At 37.1% G+C, this 25,673-nt stretch overlaps 1 protein-coding gene across 9 annotated transcripts in view; it reads left to right on the forward strand.

Annotated features, from left to right (window-relative positions):
• The window catches only part of DMD (dystrophin), a 1,947,932-nt gene that overhangs the window by 466,518 nt on the left and 1,455,741 nt on the right, over positions 1-25,673 (forward strand). For all 9 annotated transcript variants that reach the window (XM_064483309.1, XM_031445593.2, XM_064483311.1 and 6 more), the window contains exons 6-7: positions 4,427-4,599; positions 12,881-12,999. In XM_064483309.1, the coding sequence (XP_064339379.1) occupies positions 4,427-4,599; positions 12,881-12,999 (292 nt within the window). The remainder of the gene's footprint in view (positions 1-4,426; positions 4,600-12,880; positions 13,000-25,673) is intronic.

Here is a 25,673-nt window from a genome sequence, read left to right on the forward strand (position 1 = left end):
AATGTTTATATTATTTATTATGTTCACAGCAGACAAGAGGAAGATGGATTTTGTGCTGCTGAAAGCTCTTACTGTAACCTCCTGCCTGCCTAGTACCTTCTGTGCAAGACAGGTTTTGATCTGGTTTTCTGCAGGCCTTTTACTCACTTCCATCCTTTCCTTGTAGGAGACTGTTCCTACCTGTCTTCACTCCTACCCCTCTGCTGTAACTCCTTTTAGTCACAGGATAGATTCTGGGAACCAGACTTTGAGTTTAGTAGGCAGGATGTTAATTGATGCACAGCCACAAGAGCTTTATTCAACCCCATGGGGAACTGGGAGCAAGAATGAACCTCCAGAGTTGTCCTGAGTGGGGCTGAAATGGTTGAGTCTTAACAACATTCCCTTCATCAGTTACTAGGTGGGCTGCCCTAGGAAGGTGTGACCTTAGGTTTCATGCCTCTGCAATTCAAGCAGTTCCCGTGGGGACTCAAGGCTGAGGTCTGCCTGATAACAGCTGGAGAAACAAGCCCTTTCTTAAAGGAGAATCTTGGCGGTGCGGCTCCATGTCCATCACCTCTTCTTTGTCCCATTAACTCCTAGTCATTTTTGAAATCACTGCTCAAAGACGTTTCATTTTTTTTCCTTTCAAAAATAGACGTATAGCTGTATGCATATACAGATTTGTTTAAATTGATTCTTTGTCTCAGGTACAGTAAGCCCTGAGGATAGGGAACATTTCTGCTTAAAGATTCACCTTAGAAGCAGCTCAGTGTCTCACTGAGGGCTGATCCTTAATCTGTAGGAAATCCTTTTCTGTAGGAAAAGAAGAACTGCTTATCTCACATTGCCCTTTATTATTATTATTATTTTTCTCAGAAACGTTTGCACCCTAGTAGAAGCAACAGCGATGAGGCTGAGGCTGATAAGCTGAATTAGTGACACAATGATGCTAAAGGAGTTTTGGATTGAATACCGTGTTGTCCTTTAACATTATGCACATAGAGGGCAGTCTGGCCAAGCATTTCACAAATGAATCCCATTCATCATGGGAGGGTTGGCTGATCAGTGCAAATCCATCACCACCACTGAGCCAGAATCTGCTGATTCCAATCCTGGTTCAGCACAGGACACATAGTAAACGTCTTGCAATCTCTGTACATGGAGGCTGTGTATTTTGTAACTTTAGAATATGATGAGAAAAATTACATATCTTACATAACTATTTGACCTATTTACTCACTGAGTAACTGACTAAATAAGCAGGTCAGGAAGGAATTAAGAAAACTGGATAATCCACCTCTAAATAATAGATTTAGCTATCAAGGGATGGTGACAAATATATGCAAAGATACCACATCTTCAAATCATTACCACATTTACCAAACATCATCTCAAATGCTTTTCAAGTATTTTAAAGTTAGATTTAATAGATTATCTTAAAATTTCCATTGAATCTTTCATAAAAGGAGAGGAGTAACATTGGAGATGTTATAATATGTATTTTCCCCAAAGGCATTTGTTAACATCTACATGGATGAAAAAGCGAAATAAAATGTCATATTTAGAATACACAATGGTATTCATCATCTGACCCAGTGTTGGTAGTTTGTGGACCTTATAGTTCCTGAAAGGGAAGCCCTTGGTGGTCAAAACTAATCACATTTACTGATACCCTTACTTTAAGTAGGTGATAAGGGGCCTGACATATTAAAGGAGTAGCCTTGTAATTATTTCTTTAGTAGAGTATGTAGACGGTTTGTTCTATAATGAGGTGTCAGCTGCATTCCTGAAACCTAGAAAAACCGTTTAGAATGGATTTCTGCGTCAGATTAGTTAGAAGAATGACACTTGGAAGTATTACAGCCTTGCTGAATGGTATTTGCACCTGCACACAGCATAGGAGAGAATCAGATGTCCAGAAACCAACTCATAAAAACAAAGCCGCGCCAGGCCTTTTCCTCCTTCCGCAGTTTCTGTTTCCGCCTCCTTTCCGGGCATGGGGGTGGGGTGTGGCAACGCCACCACGAACGAACCTGGTTCGCGACCCAGACGCCAAGTCCAGCGGCCCCTCCTGGTCCGGTGCTGCCTTACCTGGCTGTGCACCCTCCTCTGCTCGCCCCAAGACGGCCTCCTGCTGGCGGAGTTGGGTCTCTCGCCCGTGACCTTTGCTGCCTAAGTGGCGTCCTCAGCAGCGGCCTTCTGGGGTTTCTCCTGACCCTCGACTTCCTCTCTGCTGATACCAAGCTGCTGAGCAAGTGGCGAGGCGTGTGCTGGTCCCTCATGGACTTCCTACGTAGTGTCACAGCCTCCCTTGTCTCCTTCGCCATCTCTGTCACAGCTGTCACCGAATACTCCGAGGGACTTCCAAAGCAGCCAGGTGTTTGGTTTCTTTGCCACAGTGCTGTTTGCATTTGACTTCTACCTGAATTTTAACAACACGTTCGAATTTCTCAAAGAGACCGCGGGGAAGATTCCACAGCCGACAAGGCGAAAGTAGGGAATTCCGACTGTGACTCCGGGAGGTGGGGCGGTCGCTGGGGAACCCTGGGTGTCGGGGAGGGAGACTGTGATTTCTCAGAGCAGCGGCGGGAGTTGCTGACGGGAGCGGGCCTCCTCACAGCCCTGAGGTGATGTTCCCGAGCCCAGCCCACAAGACGTTACCACTTGGCTTAGCACTATCTAAGCACTCTGCATGTGTGGGCTTCTGAAATGTTCCGCCCTGTCTCCCCATCTCTGACTTATAGACCTGAAGCCCTTTAACCTCTCTGCCAAAAATTAGCACAAAGGAACAACGCGGATGGAGCCTTGTTACCCGCTCACAGGAAGCATTTTGCTACAGGCAGTACAAGTAAGACAGAAGTCAGCACAGGCCCAACCTGCCAGGTTTTTGTCTGCATTTTGGTGCCCCTGTTCATGCCAGGCACTTTGTCGAAAATGATCCTTCCAAGATTCTTTCGTTCAAGGAGCACCAGTTCCTTCTGCATTCTTGAGGCGGGGAGAAAACTGACCTCTGCCCCATCATCTAGGAGTGAGTGGGTCTGGATGCCTGTCACTGACTCACTCTTGGAGACCACCTCTTCTTTGGGTGACATGACTATTTTAAGACTGTTTTAAAGAAAAGCTCGTAGACCAGCTTACCAGACCCAGAAGATCAAGGGTACCAAACAAGCAAATAACACTGACAGTATCCAGGGTAGCCGGCAGGCCTAGCCAAACCTTTTCTTACCCCTGGGGACCCACCAGCAGTCCAGTGGTCCTTGGGCTGCTCAGGGCAATGTGCTTCTAGATACCAGAGCAGGTCTCTCTGGAGAGGTGAAGTGTGCCTTCTGTGTTCCCTTAAGGACCTATGCTGTGTATGTATCTTCAATGATATTTTGTAACTTTATAGTTGTTTTTTTTTAATATAAAAGCAGTTTCTTACATGGCACTTCTTGTGATCCAGGAGGCCTTGTAAGTGAGCCAGAGTTCTACACGTTTAGGGCATTGGTAACCTTTGTTTTTCTCTTGCATGTGAACCTCTTACCATGAAAAAAGTCATAATGGATTAAACCAGACTGAATAAAAATAGACAAAAAAACAAGGTGACACATCTATGGGTTTTAGAGAAGAAAGGATCTTTTCCTTTCTTTTGTTGATTTTTTGTTTTTAATTTTTTTTTTTTTTGGTAGGCGAGGGAGGTAATTAGGTTCATTTATTTATTTATTTTAGAAGAGGTACTGGGGATTGAACCCAGGACCTCATGCATGCTAAGCATGTGCTCTACCACTTGAGCTATAGCCTCCCCCTGACTTTTTGTTTTTATTTTAAATAGGAAAACTCATTTCTATATTCTTTTTTTTTTTAAATTTAAGTCAGTAAACATAATTGGCATTATTGTGAGTTATAGTGCAAACTTGGGGTTTTATCTTCCTATATGTAGTTTGTCCTTCGATTTTCACAACGACCTTGTGTGTATAGTTAAGAAAACAGAGGACTAAAAAAGGTGAAGTTGCCCATTAACACAGTTTTTAATAGCAAAGGCAAAATTTGAGCCTAGATTAAAAAAAAAAAAAAGCAAGATTCTTCTTTTAGCCACAGTGCTACTAAACCCCAAACTACTAATGTATCTTGTCATTGGTTCACAAGGCTGACAGATCTTATCTAGCATATCCATTAAAAGTTAGCAGATAAGCAATTCTAAAAACACAAAATTGATAGTTTAACATGGAAGAATCCAGGAGTGATATTAAACATATTCAGTAAATGGTATATCACAGACACCAACCAATCAGAATAGACTCCTAACTAATTAGCATGGACACAGCCTTCATAGATTCTATTATTTCTCATTACTGATTGACCCTAAAGCTCCCATTATTTATGACTGAATCTTAGGACATTCAAACTTCAGTTTGTCTGGTTCTCATTCATGCATTTTCTTTTAACATGTTCTTTCCACACATAGGTAAAAAATGTAATGAAAAATATCATGGCTGGGTTGCAACAAACCAACAGTGAAAAGATACTCCTGAGCTGGGTCCGACAATCAACTCGTAATTATCCACAGGTTAATGTCATTAACTTCACCACCAGCTGGTCTGATGGCCTGGCTTTGAACGCTCTCATCCATAGTCACAGGTAAGGAGACTACTGAGACATTGAATGATTTTTGTAAATACTGACTTAGAGACTGTTTTTTTTTTTTTTCTCCAGTATGGTTCCAGATCATTTCCCTCTATGCAACGTGTTATTTATGTTGACCATATTGCTCTAACCATCCAATGGAATGCACTGAATAAGAGTATCCTATTTTTTATATATCACTTAGTTGTTGAAATATTAAAACTACTGCAGCATGAATGTGGTTATGGTGGGGGGAGGGGACCAACAACTTTGAAATTGAGACTCTGCCAGATAATCACGGGTATATTCTAACTTTGCTAAAAATTCAGTCTTTCTGTACAAAGTGTTAGTATTAGCCTAAACTATAGCATTCAAAATGGTTCCAGATCTTATGTGAGTGGCCGTAGTAAAATTAATTACCATCATCAGATTAATAATGTGAAAAAGAAACATTTCTCTTGTCAGATCTACACTTGGATAGCAAATACTATGAGGCCTTGTGGTTTTTTTTTTTTCTAGTATTTCAGGATTAAAAGAATTTCTGAGCATCTTAGCAACGAAGGCAAAGAGCAGACCACAATTAATTCTGACTCAGTGCTCAGAGTAGCAAAAGAAAGCAATCACTGGAACAGCAAAGCAATTTCTATAAAGCGTGAGAGAGAGTTGTTCTGTCGATCTTTATAAAAGGAACTCCGTGTGATATAGAGAACTAAATGTCCTTAACTATGTTCACACTATTTTCTTAGATAACAAAATATTTGTTTGCTTTTTCTTGTATAAAGAAGCTCAGTAGATGAATTGATAACAGTTAAAGACAAATCAAAATTACACAGTAAATACATATATAATATATAAATATCTAAAGAATATATTATATGTATAATTCATTTACTCTAAGGAATATTTACTTTAGTTTTCCTCTTACTCATCTTTTTTAACTCAGCCCAATCCCCAGGGTCAAATACATTGCCTTATTAACTGTGTTTGAAATGCCCCTGGACTGCATCTTCTCTGGTTTTCAATGCAGCTTATCTTTTCTCACTTTGATCTTTCTTTTCCTGACAAGTCTAGTCTACCATTTTCCTCTGCCAGTCTTGCTTCTAGAAAAGTCCAGAATCTAAATTTTCTTCATGGTTTACCAATCTGAGAGCAAACGGAGGCTTTCTAAATAAGTGTCTTTGTCAGGTGTCTTGCTCAAGCTGGGTTTAATTAACCCCATCCAGACTGAGTTTCCAGGTGAATGACTCAGCAGCATGATTTTCAAAAGGAAGCGGGCTCATACTCAATCGACATATTAAGCAATGTTAATACGTTGTTTGTCCTAAGTGTGACGTGAAGGAAAATATTCCACAGCTTGAACACAGCCAGATGAGAAGGGATAGAGACGTTCATTCTGCATTATAAGTCAGTGTTCATTTATGCAACCACATGCTTCACAGTAAGGGCTGGAACATACTGATCTTACTATTCATGTACACATTTGCAGATGAACAGAAATATTGCGGATCAGGTTATGCGGTCCTTGTTGGCTCGTTAACATTTTCTTTTCAAGTGAAAGATTTCAATCCTGCAAGCATGGTCACAGACTATGTTTGTTAATATTCTGTTTCACGATTTTTGAATATATTTGTAAGTAATACAGTAAACAAATCCCGGTTGCCCTATCATATCTTTCCCTGACCTACTCTTTGTCTCTCAAAATATCTCCATTTATGTATTCTTCTGTCATATTGAATGAATCATCAGTAACCTATTTATACATAACATGTTACTTTTCAAAAGATTTCTCACAGTTGATAATGCTCTTTCATGAATCATCTCCCTCTTCTATTTGTCTCTGACAGATGTTCATTTGTTTATCTAAAGGAAAAAAAAAACTGGTTGAGGTTTCTGTTCTAGGGTGATTGTCATTGGTACCCTTAGGAATGTCATTAGGTGTCCTGATTTCAAAAATGGAGTGACTAAGCTATGTAGCAAAGGCATGAACTTGATAAAGAGCATAGGAATTGACAAAGAGCCTTGTCAAAGGTTAGGCTTTTAGTGGCTTTATATCTCTTTAAAGCTAAATTTTATCTCAATATGTAGGAAATTAAAAGTATTATATTAAAACACAAGTCTACTACAGTGCAGTTAAAAGGAAGCCAGATTCTACTCTTGTGGGAAAATCAAATGATAATTGGTTAGAAATGTGCTCAAAATATGCAAATAAGTTGCAGTGAGTATAAAGTTGCAATTAAATTTTCTTCCTAATTTCTTTTAATTTATTACCATGGAAGTAACACAGCACATGGATTTAAAAAAACTGTTACACATTAGAGAGGGAGGCAAAGGACCAAAAGAAACAAAACGTGTCTTCGTGACCCCAGCCTTACCTATCACACTTTGCTTCCTAGAAGTAGTCAGTGTCAGCAACTTCTTTTATTCCTTCTGATGGTTTTCAAAATTACATATATTTATTTCTTGATTAATTCATTTCTGACATGTGGATTTATTCTTTAATATGAAACCCACAAAAATTACCTCTCATTCCCATCTATTTCCTGATTTGATTACTATATTATAATTGCTTTATTCTTATAATTATTGCCTGGATGGCTTTAAATGACAGTGGTATATACCTTTTTTCATCAAGCATAGATGAGATCTGTTGACTACCTGAAATGAAGGATGAGGAAATTATCACCCTTACAGTTCCTCCTCTTTTCTCCTCTCCATCTTCCATTCTGTTATTAGATAATTATTCTTGTGTCAACAGTGCTTGTAACATTTATATCTATTCTGTAAGTATAGGTGTCCTTGGCTTGAATCTATAAATTGAAATATAACTAACCTTAGAACAAAGTAATAGTAGTTAATGCTTTTAAGCAATTATTGTTTTGTAGGCACTAAGTGAAATATCCCACCTGTTTCTCATGACATAGATACTATCATTGTCTCTGTTTCACAAATTGAGAAATTGAGGCACAGAGAGCTTCTGTGATTTACCTAAGACCGTTTGGCCTTGTCAAACTAAATAAAGAGATAAACTGAGGGGAGCTCAGCTTACCAGAAATTGAATTTATTTGGGAATAACAGAGAAACTGCAATTCAGGAAATGCACACTGTGGCAAGTTACAGCTGAGTCCGTTGAGGGTTTGGGGCAGGAGCACAAACAAGGGACAGTCCAGCCACAGTGTAAGCAGTAAGTTCATTGGCTTGAAGATGGGGAGAGATTCATAGTGGACATTCACTGATTACAAGATAAGGCTTGATCTTCTGTAAAACAGGTGTTACAGAAAATCTCTCAGTTCTTAAGTTCCATTCTTGAGAGGACATCTGTGTGAAATTCTCCATTTTATATCCTCTGGTTCCATTTTCAATTGAAATCCTTTCACAGCTAATATGTAGTAGAGCCAGAATATGAATTTTTGGAGGATTCTGCTTATGCTTGTCTACTAGGTTATGTTGTCTCATTCAGCACGATGGTTTCCTCAAAAGACTGGTGATCTTGGTTGCATGTTCTTATTTATGAGTTATGGTCTGGTTTAGCATGGAAAAGGTATGTGGCTTTCCTCTACAGTTGGTTGGTTTTACAATTCTTTATGCATTTGAAAATCATAGTTATTTTAAATGTTAATTGATTAATTTTAATTATTTAAAACATTTAATTAGATTGATTTTCATGATAGAAAAGACCTCAAAGGTCATTTAGTACAGTTCCTTCTTTTAAAAATGAAAACGCCGAAGCTCAAATAGATTACATAACTCAGATAACTCCTCACCCAGGTGATTAGTTACTGGCTTAAGTGAAGGGGAAGGGCATGAAGGGAGAAGGGCTGGAATGTGGAAGCAGTTCTATTTTTTTAATCATACTCATTTAACCTTGTTTACAGTACTGTAGGTGAGAAAACTAGTTTCCCATACTCTCTCATCTATATTCTCGTTCACTTCCATTGCTGAGAGATGGAGAAATGAAGATGAGGCAGACGTTGCATAGTGAAGTTACCATTTGCCCCACATAGTCTAGAATTTAATTTTTATTTCTGATAGTCTTTCCACTACTAGAGACAGCTCCCAATTTATACATATTTTAGGTTCTAAAAGATTGTTCATTGTTTTGGTTACCTTGGAGTACTTTCCTGAGAAGTGTACAAAATTCTGGTGGATGAAACAGGATAGGAAATGAGAATTAAAGGAGAAATGAAATTGTACCTTTATTTTATTTTTAATTTTTTTTACATTTTTAAAATTGAGTAGTAGTTATTTTACAATGTTGTGTCAAATTCCAGTGTAGAGCACAATTTTTCAGTCATTCATGAACATGTATATATTCATTGTCACATTTTTTTTTTCGCTATGAGCTACCACAAGATCTTGTATATATTTCCCTGTGCTATACAGTATAATCTTGTTTATCTATTCTGCATTTTAAAATCCCAGTCTGTCCCTTCCCACACCCCACTCCCTTGGCAACCACAAGTTTGTATTCTATGTCTATGAGTCTGTTTCTGTTTTGTATTTATGTTTTGTTTGTTTGTTTGTTTTTAGATTCCTCATATAAGCGATCTTATACGGTATTTTTCTTTCTCTTTCTGGCTTACTTCACTTTGAATGACATTCTCCAGGAACATCCATGTTGCTGCAAATGGCGTTATGTTTTCAGTTTTTGTGGCTGAATAGTATTCCATCATATAAATATACCACTTCTTTATTCAGTCATCTGTTGATGGACATCTAGGCTGCTTCCATGTCTTGGCTATTGTAAATAGTGCTGCTATTAACATTGGGGTGCAGGTGTCATTTTGAAGTAGGGTTCCTTATGGATATATGTCCAGGAGTGGGATTCCTGGGTCATATGGTAAGTCTATTCCTAGTCTTTTGAGGAATCTCCATACTGTTTTCCACAGTGGCTTTCCTTGCTTCCCTCTTCCACTCTTAATGATTTAGATGTCTTCTTTTACAGTTTTGTGTTTATTCTTTTTGTAATGCATGGTAGTTATCTCCTTTCCATTTATGAGTTTCTCATTTTTGTAGCATCCTGCTCCTTTTCTATTTAGAATAGACCTGTGAATATTTCTTTTAGCATGGGTTTAGTGTTGCTAAACTCTTTTAGCCTTTGCTTGTCTGTGAAGTTCTTTATCTCTCCTTCTATTCTAAAGGATAGCCTTGCTGGATAGAGTATCCTAGACTGCATCTTTTTTTTCATTCAGGACTTTGAATATATCTTGCCACTCCCTTCTGGCCTGTAGTGTTTGTGTAGAGAAATCAGCTGAGAGCCTTATGGTTCCCAGCACCGTGGTCAGGTGCTGCATTACTGCCAGGAAGGCGGGTGGCCACCCACCCTCTCCCGGAGCCGTTTGCTTCTCTGCTCTGTGCAGCTGCCCGCTCTGACGTGGGTTGACGCTCCGAAGGTGGGCTCGGGGAAGACTGCAGAATGGCCCCGCCCCTGCTTCATGTCAAATCTAAGCTCCTTGTTTGTCTTGGTGGCGCAAGTTCTCTGAGGTACCGGGGCAGAAAGACCCTATCTGCCTCGGGCTGTAAACAAGTCTCAGTCCTGCCTAGGACGTTGCGGAGCCTCCGGGTGCGGATTCAGGGCTCAGCCCCGCCCCCGCCCGGGTGCTGTGCACAGGGGGAGGTGGTGGCTGTGGCTGCGCCCTGCCTCTATTCTCACGAGAAGTGCCAGTAATGGCGCCGTGGGTCTGAGGAGAAAAAGGCTGCGGTGCCCATCCCCCCAGGGCACGCCAGCCGTGTTGCTTTGCTTTTTTCACAATTTATGGGGGACCGAGGTTGTTCTGCTCTGTATCCCCTCCAAGCCACGGCTTGCAGCACCCTGCAGTCCCCGGGACTGTGTCAATGTAGCCGGCCCAGTCCTCCGCCCGGCTCGGGCGGCCTGTCCCAGCCCCGGGGGCCTGTCCCAGCCCCAGCTGCCAGCTCGCATCTCGGGCTGGGTGTTGTGGGGACCCTTTGTGACCGTTTTACTCAGTTCTGTCGGTCAAGGGGTGCTTGGGGCAGATCTGAGCCTGGGAGGCTCCCCTTCCATCTCACTGGCCTCTCCGTTGGAGAGGGGAGACCCAGCAAACGAGCGCCAGTCCTCCTTTGCCGCTCCCTCCCCGCGGGATTGGTCCCGCACTGTTTTGCTTTTTCTTCTTTCTTTTTTCCTTTTCTCCTACCAGATTTTTGGCATCTTTGTCTTTCGAAGAGGGCGATGTTCTGTTGGAGTTTGGCAGGTGCTCTGGTTGGCTGAGTGGGTCTGTAGATGTGAGTCTTGGTGTATTTGTGGGAGAGGGTGAGCTACAAGCGTCCTCCTACTCCGCCATCTTGCTTTTCTCCTACAAAGCTCTGTACCTTTATTTTAAATTATGACTTTGATAAATAGCAGTTAAGCCCATTCTTGAAATGTCTTCTCTTGCAGAGCATAAGTTCTTAAGCAGGAGTCCATGGACAGACCCAAATGTCCTAAAATTCTACGTAAATTCTATTTAAAGATATGGACATGTATTTTGTCTGGGTTGAAGTTTCATAGCACTGATCAGATTTTCAAAAGTATCTGAGATCCAGGAAAGGTGAAAACCATTTAAGTAATGGGTTTCCAATGTTGTTGGGATAAATTGTAATTCTTTAATAGCCAAGGCCTTTTGCAAACTCATCTCAATCCCCCATCCTAACCATATCTCCCCATATTAAACCTTATTTGATACCAGAAATCTCCCAGTGGAGCCAGCCAGGCCTGTGAGGTCTTGACTGAACACATCTTGCTTTTTCCTTCCCTAAGAACTTTGATTCTCTAATATCCAAACAACTTAGGATTCTATTCTCAAGCACTTTTCTTAAATCTAAACCCAGACCACCATTTAAGACTCCCTTAAGCCTCAAAAACCTTTCCTGACCTTTTCTAATTTTAGAAAACCTTATATATTATTATCTGTATTTTTCACACTTAGAATTTACTTAATTTATGATATATGCATTTTTTCCTCATTAGATTTAAAATACGTATGGATAAGAAATGCTTCTTACATGACTTTGTGTTTTCTCCATTATCAAATAAAATTATATTCATACAGTATGTTCTCATCCATTCTCTGGTGTTAGCAATAAATATTGAGCCCCTCCTATGTGTCAGGCTGGGTTTCTAGAAGTGAACAGAACTAGTAAAAAAGTTCTGTATTCTACATTCCAGTGGGGTAAATGGATAAATTGGTAACTTTACTTAAATGGATAATATGTTGAATAGTGTAAGTGCTAATGAGAAAAATATAAACCAATTAAGAGGGATAGGAAATGAATATGTGTAAGTGTGATTTGGGAGAATATAATTTTAGGTGATGGGGAGGGCAGGGAGGCATTCGGCACTCATCAATAATGTGACTTTTGAGTAAAGACCCAAAGGAAGTGGAGGAGTGAGCCATGTGGGTGTCTCGGGGAAGATAAATTCAGGCATAGAGAATAGCAGGTGCAAAGGAGGGAATTATCTCGCCTGCTTGAGGAATATGAGAGAGGCAAGAAATAAAATCAGAAATTTAATGAGAAGCCAGACCATGTAGGGCCTTTAAAGTCACAGTTAAATCAGTGAATTTTACTCCTCCAATAGCAAGGATTTGAGAAGGTGATGATGAAACATTTTAACAGATCACTCTGACAGCTCTGCTGAGAGCAGATTAACAAGGGCAAGGGTGGGAGAGGGGAGCAAGTTAGAAAGCTAACGTAATAATCTGTGCAAGCTAAACTGATAGCAGCGAGGATAGTGTGAAGTGGTCATATTTCCAACTAAGTGTTATATGAGAGTAAAAGTCATCAAAGTTGACTCCAAGGTTTCTACTGAGCAACGGCAAATTTGCCCCCATCATTGATTGTTGAGGAAGGAAGAACTGTAAGAGAAGTAGGTGGGTTTGGGGTAGTGCCATGGGGATGGATATCAGAAGCTCAGTTTTGGACACTTTGAGTCTTGTGATGACTCTAAGTAGAGATACTGAGTAAGCAGATAAATCTAAGAGTCTGGACTTCAGGGAAAAGGTCTGGGCTAGGCTTATAGAATTGGAAGAGCAAATGGCTGGTATTCAAATCCGTGAGATTGGATGAGATGAACACATTTTGTTGCTTGGATAAGGTAGAATAAGTTCTCCTTTGTTTCTTCAGGATTTTTAATTAAAAGTGTGACTTGTTTAAATGAGTAATGATACTGTGGGGTAGTGAAGAGTAACACTTAGCTCTTAAGGAATGTGGACATGGGTTGTCAATCAAAAATCAGAGTTGAAGTGAATCTCATGAAACTTTTAAAATTGATTTATACTTGTCTTTGTATTTGTGTGTGTTTCAGGCCAGACCTGTTTGATTGGAATAGTGTGGTTTGCCAGCAGTCAGCCACACAACGACTGGAACACGCATTCAACATCGCCAAATATCAGTTAGGCATAGAGAAACTACTGGATCCTGAAGGTTGGTACATTTCTTGACTACCACTGTTTTCAGTATAGTTTAATGTCCATCATCTCAGACTTAACATTTCCACAAACTAAGCACAAAATAGGAACTATATGTGGTGTATTTTTCTGTATTCCAGGTGTGTTTAAAACGTTGTCTCCTAAAGTATATTGTGAATTGTCCTATATGATTTTAGTTCTCAGAATGCTAATATCTAAAATTAAAATGTAAAACTTTAGGGAAAAAATTTCAAACTTTTAGAATGTAAGTGCCTCATGGATGAAGTATACTGCATTTAGAGTACATTGACCCCAAAAAGTTCATGTTTTGCTTGTTCTACCAAGAGACTTGATGGACTAATCAGCTATAATTAATTAGCTACTCTTGCCAGTTTCATTCATACACTCTATAAAAGGCAGCATGGTTTACTGTTTAAATTAGGAAATCTATTCCTGGCGCCGATTCTCTTATAATGTGTCACTCTGGGGGAAGTCCTCCATTGAATGGTTATTCATTTTCTGTTGAGTTGGCAAGCAGCACTGTATTTATATAGTTATAATATTACACTTAAGTAAGTTTCATTCTTATCTCTTGTGCTACCTAGTTGTATCTTACAGACACGTGGATTAGAGGGATAGTGATTCCTGACCTCTGCTTTTCTTCTAGCCCATGGGGCACTTTTTTTGTTTGCCAACTTGTTTTGAAATCACAGACTCTGTTCTCACTTTCTTGAGGCTTTACCACACTCTAACCCAGAAGTTGACGAAACAGTGTTAGGGGGATTTGATATCTGTGGTATAATCAAGCTGCTATTTGGGCAGGGTTATATAATTCTGTGGTCTTTGAAATATTGAATCAATACCAACTGAGGAGATCCTTGAGTGGTGGTGATAGGTCCCATCAGGAAAATTTCAGAAATAACTCAGAGGATAGCCTTTCACTGATGAATTTATCACCAAGCAGAATCTAATCCTCAGTGTTACTGATCCAGGAACCTGATTGCCTCGTCTTATTGATAGCATATCTATATGGTGGTGGTAGTGGTGGGGGAGTTGACTTTAGACAAACTGAAAAAAGGATATAACAATCAAAATGGAAGCTCGGTTATTTTAAATGAGATGTTTAAGTGTCTATTACAAGAATACCCATATATAATTGACCAAGATATTTCCCTCGATAAGCACATGGATTTGGGAAGGGAAAATTATAGCAATACAATGTGTTTGTGAAGTTGGAATCAGATTAAGTTCATTAGAAGTGTTTCTTCTCCTTTAGATAATGCATGACTTGTTGCTTCAGTAGATGATCAACATCCTTCCTGCTCCAGTTTACCTCTAAGGGAGAAATTGTATCAATCTTATTTCCTTGTTTTGCAGGATTAGGGGGTAGTTTACCTCCCTACTGACTATTAGTGCTGATTTACATGTTTTTTCACACTCCAGTGAGATAGAGTGGGCAGATGTAATGAAAAGATAACTCCAACCCCTTAGGATAAGAGCTGCAGTGTATGAATTTGAAGGATAAGCCTATTAATAGTTTTTTTCCCCTTTTTAAATTGAAATGTAGTCAGTGTACAATGTTATGTTAACTTCTGGCATGCAGCACAATGTTCCAGTCATACATATACATACATATATTCCTTTCCATATTTTTTGATGGTTATCTTGTTTCTTTTTTAAAATTATTTATTTATTTTTATTTTTTAAACATTTTTATTGAGTTATAGTCATTTTGCAATGTTGTGTCAATCTCCATTGTAGAGCACAATTTTTCAGTTATACATGAACATTCATTGTCACATTCTTTTTTGCTGTGAGCTACCAAAAATCTTGTATATATTTCCCTGTACTATACTGTATAATCTTGTTTATCTATTCTACATATGCCTACAAATTTTATCTACAAATTTTAAACTCCCAGTCTACCCCATCCCACCCCTCCATATTCTTTTTTACCACAGGTTACCACAAGATATTGAATATAGTTCCCTGTGCTATACAGTAGAAACTTGTTTATGATTTTCATTAAATCCACATATGGGTAGTCAGTTCCTGTTATCTGGGATGTATGCTCTAATCTTGTGTGTACCCTATCCTTTCATAAAATAGTAAGTCTAAATTTAATAGATCTTTTTCTTTTTAAGTGATAAAATGGCTTTTGATCTCTAAGTCTTCCTTTGAATCGATGAAGCAGGGGTACCTAGATAGGTCTCCGCATCATAATCACAAAAGTAGACTGATGAGATTATCATCAAAAAAGGGTGGTTACATAAATAATGTATTTCATAGCATTGAATAGCCTGATATACCCAATTCCATATGTTCTAAATGGAAAGTGTATGTTGAAATGCATGTCATTGAGGCTGTATGAACAGCATTATAATGTCTCAAACTTGACAACTCAAAGTCAACCAAATATAATATGAAATATAAGCTGATTAATAGAGAGTAAACCACTGGTTATGGTTTCATTTTGCCAATGAACTCTTCGATCTGAAAGCCTTTTCTGCTTATGGTCTCCTTTCCAATTCAAAGAGCATTCTTTCTCTTAAAATGCTTTATTAAAGTTTTTTATAGCTGTAAAAAAGATGAGGATTCAGCATAAATCTTATGTTATATTTTTAGTTATCAGTTCCTGTCAGTGTGTGAGGGAAGTACCCAAAAATACATTAAAAAATCATTGGTCAATATTTTTCAAGAGATGATATCAATGATAATTGAAAGAAAAATGCATTAAGTTGTGAAAATTTTTATTGATTTGTAGTCACAAAAGACAGACTAGCATCTCAGAATCTTAAGACTTAGAATAGTCTCTTCTGTTGTTATCTAACGGGAGATTCATGGACTTCTTTCTTGCCCTGTATAGTAATTACCTTTGAGAAGTTCATATTTTTATTTAACCAAATATTGGTTCTTTAGCTTATGCATGATAATGTGAGCTCTTCTCGAAAGCAATTTTCATTTCATATCTCATATGCCCCTTAGGAGGTTAATGAAACATTTAGCTTTATATTTGGGGAGATTTTTATTATTGGGGGACTGAAGTTATATTTGGCTTAAAAAATACTTCCCAATAATTTTTTTGGGGGGGAATTTTAAACATATACTTTGTTGATTGGGTTGATTTACAAATTAAAAAGTCATTGAAATATAATTTGGAGGTTTTCATATCTTGCGTATATCAGCTTTGTTTGGCCTTAACTGGTGTTTTGAGGCCTAAGGTTTGGTTTTAAGTGGAATTGCCTTTTGAAATGAGTAGCAGTAGACATTAGCATAAGCATTTCAGGAGCCGGTTTTGGTGTGTTTAAATGTTAACATACGCAAAAATAAGTACTGTAGGATAAAATTATTTAATAATTTATACATCTTTATGTTCATAGATATAAAATGTTTATCGCCTTCAAATAGATCCTATTGTGAATCATTTGATTCACTTTCTATCACGATTTCCGTGTAAGACATGCCCAGTATGAGTGCGTGCATTGTGGGTTTCATTACATTGTTTGCTTCCCTGAGTTTCAAACAAGTTGGTGTGTTTACAAATCCCCACAACACTTTCTGCATTAAGAGAATGCTTTGTCAGCTTTTCCTTGTGAATAACAAAGTTAAGATGTTCTTTTTAAAGGGATTAAAAAAAATCAGGGATGAAAATTTGTACCAGTTCCAGATAACTTTTACATTTCAGGGTAGTAGTTCATTTCCATTTGGGGTCTGCGGTATGATGTGCAAGTACCTCAGTTGTTTACCAGGGTAACTTCAGGATGAAAAGTGAATGATGAGAGTCGATGGTGATGAACAGTAGGGCTTTCGAGAAGTAGTGTATCCTCAAAATGACATTCACAAACCAATTAGTTTGGTTTTAATCCCACTTCATTTTAACTTCTTGAGGATGATAACACAGATTCTATTTTCTGCTTGGCTAATCCCTGCGTCACTCTTCAGTTGTTTTTAGAGTGTTCTTTTCCAAGAATTTGCTCTGCCTTTTGGAAACTTTTACCGAATGGTCTCAGACATCACTTTGCATGCATACAGTTTATTAGTCTTTAAAAAATGTTCAAGAGAAAATATATAGCATTTGCTATGAAAGAGAAGAAAGTCCTTAAAGCCTTTTATTTGGGATTGATATCAATTGTTTGAGCAAGTTTTTTTTTTCTTACATCTTTGTTCCATTCATCGTATTTTGATACCGTAACAACAAGAAATGATGATAAGTAGTTTACATTAACTTAAAATGGAAGGAGTAAAATCATACCAACTCAGAAGGATATTATTAACTTAAATAACTCGAACTTTCTATGTACAGTCACACTCATTTCATATCATTTAGATTATTTTTTTCCCCTAGAACCCATTGTGGAATACCTTTGTTTTCAGAGAATGTAATGAGGTTGGAATATATTGGTGTTCCTCATGTGTATAACATGTTAAGTAAAAGTTGTTATTATAAATATCTCACATTCTTTAGAGCAAAACTCTGCAGTGCAAAATGCTCTTACTTCCGTATATTAAAAATATTTTATCATACTTATGAGAATAAAAATGGCCCTTGCCCTTTTGACAAGGTAACTTGTACAAAATATATATTCTTTTGTATTGTTTTGTATTATTGATTTATATCATTATCTCTGACAGAGTCTTTAGAGATATTACAATTTGTACGTATCTAAAACTAAATCCCAAGTTTCTTGGAAGAAAAGTTCTTAGTCTAGTTATTCTGCTGTGGAAAATACAAAGTACCATCAACTGCTTATGCAGATATGATAATAGCAGAATAATGTTTCTATTATATCAGCAGGAGATCACTTTTTCTAGGGTTTCTTTTTTAAAGAAACAAGATCATTAAAACCAAATTATACAATTTAATAGTGTTAAATGTAATAATAATGAAAATATTTCTTTAATTTTGCACTTCAGTGGATTGCAGTTGAAATGAGCTAATTAGAGATGGCGTTAGTGTATTCGCAAAGGAATGGGCTACATTAGTAGATTTAGTGTTGCCATCTCATTTGCTTAATGTATATTCAGCATAACCTTTTAGCCAAGGAATTTGGGAAATACTGTGTTAAATAATTTAAATATATACTTTTATTAGTATTGCTTAGAACAGAGACTAGCATCAATACATAATGAGGCTTTAGAAGAACTAATGGCTGATGTAGAAGTCCAAAGAAATGTGATTAGCATATTCCTAGCCTGCATTTCATTAGAGTAAGGGTACTTATTAGAATATCCTTGGCTATTTTTAAGTTTTGTCCTGAACCTTCCTTGTTTTATGCTTCTTTTTTCCATGGGCTGATACATTGCATAACTAGCCTTGACTATCCACTGCTGCTTTAATATACTTTAACTCATTTGAGTTACAGATAACTTTACCAAAATATCTGGAGGCATCATCAAATTTATCACTGCTACTGTAGAAGAAAAATGTTTAAGGGACAATGTATTGTAATACATAGCAAAATAAATAAATGAAAACTGTCTACATGGGTAAAAAGTTATCAATAATAGTATACAAATATTAGTATAAAAATGAGGATAAAGATATTATGTTAATATTGTGATACAGGGGATTATATTACCATTAAGATATTACTGTTGCAATCTCCTGTTTCCTGATGGAGAACTTTCAAATTGCTTATCATAATAGAAGTTTAAAAAATAAAGATGTTAATATGTACTTTACAGTTGTCTGAAAAGCAAACAAAGACATTAGAGATGGGGGCAGATGGGAAAGAATGAATTTAGTGTCTCTTTAATATCCTGTCTTCTACTTTATTCTCAGTTCAGATAACGTAGAAACTGAATATTTTCAGGACAATTTAAACCAATCACTTATAAATTGAAGTGATTTTTTGTTCTGCTGATCCATTTCAGTTTGAATGACTGAAATAATTGAACGTAATTGTCCCAAATTCACCCATTTAGACAATAAGGAGACCTGCAAAACATTAAAAACGGTATCTCTGTGTGTGCATGGCCTGAATTTACCATTTATACCATGATTTGGTGTTTTCTACTAATCTTTATATTCTTTTATAATTTATCACAATTCTGACTTTATGGAAAATGGTCAGCCAATTTATATTTTTAATCTCTCTTAGGGGCTTATTTGTTAAAATGAGTATTATTCATTGTTATAGATAAGTAATGTAGTTTCTCACTTGATTGTGGAATTTAAATAATGAAATATAATTTAATCATGTGATTTAAGATTTGTATTATGGATAAAGTTCTATACCAATTAATTCAGAAGCATTTGAGTATAATCCTTGCCCAGATAACTGAGACTCTCTTTTTAATTATTTGTACCAAGATGTTTTTTTGTGACTATTTTTTAAGGGGGGGAACATAACATCCTAGGGCGATACAGTCACAATAAATGATATTTACTGACTGACAAGACTTCTATAAATTATTTAAATAGTTGAGAAATGCTCCAATTCAGCACCGTGTTCTAATACTGAATGACACATCACGGATGTTTTGTGGGTGATGTCACCAGGTATATCATCACTAGGAGTCCATTAGACTGTTAAGGAAATATATTAGAAAAAAAATTTGTTGCTCCTTTGTTACTGATTTTAATGAGAGTCAAATCTGAGGTAACAAATGAGATATTAGGAAGTTTGAGTAATTAAAGTGTTCCATAGTTGATATTTGTGTTTATTTATCATGGAAAGGCATAGCCTTATTTGAAAGCATTTTAATATTTAGACAATTATAGAAAATGATAATAACATGGCATAAATAGTTTTAAAATAATTCTTTGAGATTTAAATAAAATCGATGATCGAAAGTAAAGCATATATTGCTTATAGTTGGGACATTTTTGTTCATTTCACAATCTTCAAAATGGAATTAATTGTCTGATTTTAAAAAATAGGAGATATCACAGAATTTGCAAATGAATATCTGAGAACCTTAAAATTGAGTAGTAGGAAAATAGGTATTAGGTTGGTACATATGTTTTCCAGTTAAATAATCTCTCTATATAAAAATGCATGGGAAGTTTAACTGCTGGAATATGAAATATAAGATGAAAGTATAGTAGTTTACAATAGTATTTGGATAAAAGAGTAATATACTGGAGTCTTGGTTAATGCATTTTAATTCTTAAAACATGATAGTTTCATTCACATAAAAATGGGATTTAATCCTTGTGAAAGAAACCAGAGGCTTTACAATAGTCTTGTGATTGTACTTAAAAATGATACACTGCATTCTTAGATTTACTGACTTATGGCAAACTTATGGGGTTAGTGGGTCGTATGCTGTCTACTTGAGAGATGAGAAAACTGTAACATCTATGAAGTGTTTGGAAATGTTATGTTGAATTAGAATTTAATAAGGTGCTTGAAACCCAGTGTTTTTACTTTTTAGAAATAATCAATTTTTCTGTAGTATCATTCTTGTGAGTCTTTTTTTTTTTAACATTGCAGAGTAAACTTTTATCTCAAATCGATGCATGCTTTTCCCCTAAAAATATTTTTCTAATTTATCACCAGTGTTATAAATTCAAATATGCAAAGTTCCTTTTAGTAAAATATAACTAAAATTTAAGTAGGACGACCATGTTTTAGGAACCTCACATTTTTTTTGCACACTAATTCCAGGGTAGTTTATCCTTTTGTAGATGGAAAAACTGAGGCTTAGAGAGGTTTACTAAAGCCAAGATCACACTGCCAATAGAAAAATGAGATGGAATAAAATCCAAGTTTACCTCGTCTCAGTCCATTTTCTTTCCAAGAAGACTGCCCAGTAAAATCACCTGGGAAGATGATAAGAAACTGGGGTTGGAGCAGATACTCTGATTTTATTGGTCTGAGATAGGGCCCTAACGCCAGCAATTTTTAGAAGCTCATCAGGTGAGACTATCATATAGCCAAGATAAAAGTAGGACAATAGCACTATTGTTTCCATAGGTATGTCTTTTTAGAGGATAAAACCCAAAATCTGTTGTCCCAGGGTTTTTTAAGACCTCTAGCATTTTCTTCCTCAAGAGGTGACTAAGCCTGCTGTTCAAATCTTCAATTACTGGAGCCTTGCTTATTGCTAACAGGCCTGTCGTTAATGAGAAATGGTTCGTCCACCAGATAAAATAGAAATAGACTAGCTGTCACATAAGACTGGCTACCAAAAACGTTCTCTTTAGGATTAAGGGACTTGCCTGATCTGCCATCTGCACAGTTCTCTCTCTCCATCCCTTCTTCTGTTTATTATTTCACGGCTGTGTTTGTAATAGAATGGTGCTTTCATGCAAACACTGATTCCACCAAAGCGTTGTCCAGGACAACCGGTGTGCAGAGGTGGTCCTTGGCTCTTTGTCCTTTTATTTCTCCTTTTCTGTCTTCTGCTCTCACTTTGATCCTAATTGGTATCCCTGTGCCCTGTCATCAGGGGTTTGATAATCATTTTTTCAGCCAGTAAATATCTCTTTCATTGGCACAACTGATAAAGCCTCTTATTTTGGAGGAATTTTTAATAATAGCAAAGGGGTAATAATAGAAAAGTAAAGAAAACAGTTAAAAATGGCAGGAAGGTAATTTTTTCAAAGGACAAGTTAGTGATCCTATAAATCCATTTAGAAGAAGCAGATGGCTTTAGTTACCTTCATGATCTCTGATATTAATGCCAGAAGTAGGTTGGCTTTAATCACAAGCCATTTCTCTAGGATTAGTTTTGGTAAACCGTCTGTATTTCATCCAGATATATGACTTTTAGTGACAGGATATGACGCTTATTGGAGCCTGTGGTATCACTGTGGTTGTGAGGGCATTAAATTGGCAGTTTTACTCACAGATGAAATGGAATCCAAGCTAATACTCCATTTACTTAGCTGTATAGAAGAATGCAAGGTAGGAGATATACTGGCATGGACTCTATGTATTGAGTGGCTCTGAAGCACCCAAAACACGCACATCTGTCTCTCATCGAAATGAGGCAAGAGCCAAGGTCACTGTGGGCTGCTTGATGCAGAGAAGCTAGAGCTCAATTTCCCACCAATAGGGAATGGCATTTTAGTAACAGAGGATACAGGCCTCCATGTCAGTTCACAGCCCCTCTCCCCCACTGGCCTAAAAGCAGTTCTACCTAGCAAACAAAAGACACACAACATCCCACGATTATCTTGACTCCATAATTCTAGGAAAACAAGATTCTCTGGTCATTTTCCCAGGCAAGCTTAGGCCTGATGTTAACCTTTTATTCATAGAGCCAACTAGCCTTGGGGTTGAAATCCTATTTCTGCCTTTATTAGTTATATGGCCCTGGGAAACTTTCTGAACCTCAGTTTTGCTCATGTGCAAAGGAGGAATAGTATCTACCTCAGACAGTTACTGCAAGGGTTAAGTTAAGTAGTGCCTATTAAGTATTTAGCCTGTAATATGTATTCAGAAACAGCCGCTAAACATACATGAAGTGTCTGGAATATTGCAAGAGTTAAATGTTGCTTCCCTTTCTGTTTCTATAAATTACCTTCATTGGGGAGAGCAGGTCTTCCTAATTATTTTGCCTGCCTCTCAGAAATGCTGACTCTCCCCAAATTAAATAATTCCCCTTTTGAAATCATACTGTTCTTCCTGTAACCTTCCTACTCATTCCAGTTTCCAGACCTGAGGGATATTGCTGGTTCACAGCTGGATTTCTAGATAGTAGTCCTTGACCTTTTGAGTTCCAGAATATTACCTAATACTTCATAGTAAACTTGAACTACATCTCGAGTTCCTCAGTGGTGACATTACACACACACACGTACACACACATACCCATGCACAGCCTCAGTTACACTGAAGATTTTTAACAAGTCTCCTGAAGACTTGTTCATAGTTATAATACCTTATTCCTGTAACTGTCATTATTTGTAAGATGCTAATTAGCACACTTGCGAAAATACAAGGAGTTTTTCTTCTGTGACCATAACTTTATTTAACAATATGTGGGTGGTTGAACTGGTTCCCAAAAATCTCATAAAACCTCTTTCTCTTCTGAAACCTGGAGTAGCATTTGTACAGAAATGTTGATGTGCTCTAGTATAGTATTTACTGAACATTTATAAGTGCTAGGCAAAGTAATTAGCATTTTTAAGTATAATTTTATGTTATCCCATAACACCTCTAGGAGGTAGCACTATTATTATGACCATTTACAACTGAAGATTTTAAGTAACTATCCCACATCATTGAGCTCGTAAGTTGGAGTTGAGAGTCCCTGCTTGTAACTACTGCAGAAAATAATTGTAATGCTGAATATTTCTGCCCTCTTCCCTGAATTTTTTTTCTTTGCATTGATTAAAAAGTTGCTGTCTTTGCTACATAGCTAATTGACTTTCTTTTCAAATGGAGGGACATCAATCAATTCTAATGGTGCTGAAAATAAGTGCAAAAATCACACAAACAGGAACCAGACTAAGATGCTGGATTCTGTCTTCTTACTATGATATCTCCCTCAGAGGATAGATAGTTAAATAATTAATCAAAGTGGAAGGATGTTTACAAACCTTGCAAGTTTCGGATCCTAGCCAAGCCACGCTAAAGTTATCAAAGGGAAATACTAACCAGTTACGAGTATATTCCCTTCTACTCTTCCTCTTGGTTGACTCTAGATGGAAAAGGCATCTCTTAAGGCATGCAAAAACCTCTCACTGTCTCAAATGTTTCCTCATTAGCTTGTGGTGTGGACATTTCTTATCTAGATTGAAATCCCTAAAATATGGATTAGCCGAGAGGGAGGGAGAGAGAGAGACAGACAGACAGACAAAGAGAGAAAATCCTAAGGAGGGCTATGTAAAAATGTGTATTTTACCTAGGCTTGAATATCTAAGTTTCTCTGTATGGCACTTTTTTTTGCAAGGATTTATTATTTGAGCCACTTGAGAACTTGGGTCTATATAGAATCAGCTGGACAAGTGAACTCCTTGGAAAAGTGTTTTAAAAATTGTTTCATAAACGTTCTATCAATAGAGATACTGTAGGTGAAGGCATTTAAAGTGGAATGAATATACACGCATGCCTCAGGGAAAGAAGTTGATCTTTTGAAATCTCTTGAGAATTGTTTCATTTAAAATTAATATTATTCAGTAGGCAAGAGTCTGTGGTGAAGCGCCTCATGTCACCTAAAACATAGTAATAGACCATGATATTGGTGTAGTTGTTGCTAATCCAGGGGAGTCTGAGCATAGACAGCAGGAAGTAGGGAAAGACTAGTCTAGACCAGAAAGAATCATTGAACACTTGGGTATTTGGAGAACCGTGGTGCAGGAACCAGGTTAAAAAAGGCTACAAGTAAGGATGAATCTCACCCACATCAAAATATAACAAATAGAAAAATGAATATGACATAAGCTCCTGGATAAAAATTAAACAAAAATGTATGGAATTTCCTCTGTACTATTGTATCTCCAATTTTTCTTCCACCAAAACATACAAGAACTGTGTGTGAAAAATGAGGGGAAAAAAACTGTAAAATATTAAGGAACTAGGAGATAAGAAACTAATCATTAAATTTTCATAATGCAGGGAAATCTGATGGTTTAGAATTTTAGTCGCAGCACAAGTTCAGTAATATATGATACAAAGGCTATTAAATGATTGTATTTGTATTTTCATAGTGAGTAGAAACAAGTATTTTAAGCAAACAAATTGGAAAATGAAAAAATGGTAACTCCTCTATTCTTCTTTACCTTAATATATGCTGGTGAGGAAAATGGCATTGAAAGGAATGTAGTGCTTGAAGGAATGCTTTCATTTGTTTAAAGTAACCTTTTCTCAGGTTGATCCAGGGGCACTGAATAGCTCTAACAGTTCTGAGAAGATTAATCTTGCAGATGAAATGGAAACTTTAAAAATGAGAATTAATTGTTAGAACCAAAACATTGGTTACTTATATAAGCCGATTCCATTATTAATATAGAGCACTATTATTTTAGCTAATATAAGTGTCTTTTACTGTGTTGAATGTATATAGATTAATCTAAAAATAAAAGAATGATATTATATAGCTCAAAAGTTGGACAGGTGGCTAGAGAGCCTTGGATTTTTTCCCAGTGAGTAGATTTACCCACACCACTAATAAACTAGAAATTTTGGAGCCCCTACTTCTATTCTTGTCATTGTAATTTGTTTCAGACACTAAAAAAGCATTTACAGTTTATTTTGCCTCAGGTAGAAATTCATTTTAATTCATCAAACACTTATTGATTGACAACTTTAAGTAAGAAAGAGTGCTAGATACCCTAAATGCATAAAAAAGAAAAAGGTATAGAGGATATACCTTGTCTAGCAAGGAACTGACAATTCAGTATGCGCCAGCAAGCAAGTATGTACATAACTATTATATGTGACAGAATGTGATCTAATCCACACAAATTCATTAACATGTAGTAGGATATTTTTAAAAACGAAACGTGTTTGGGAACAGTATCCCCTTCTAATAAATGTTTACGTCCAGTGAAAATGTGGATGTGGATCTTTCAGTAGAAGTGTTAAAATAAAGCAAAACCCACTGGATCTGTACAACTGTCCTTGCTTGGCTCCCTTAATTTTATTCACTGGCCTTAAATGCATTAATCTATAAATAGTGAAGGTGATTTTGGAGAAGAGACCTAACCTTCTGTTCTAGTTCCTTATTTCCTTCAAAGTCCATTGGTTTCTTAAATAATAAAGTCCTTCACCATTTTGAACAAGGTTTGGTAGT

This window comes from Camelus dromedarius, chromosome X (genome assembly GCF_036321535.1).
Source record: "Camelus dromedarius isolate mCamDro1 chromosome X, mCamDro1.pat, whole genome shotgun sequence".
NCBI lineage: Eukaryota > Metazoa > Chordata > Mammalia > Artiodactyla > Camelidae > Camelus > Camelus dromedarius.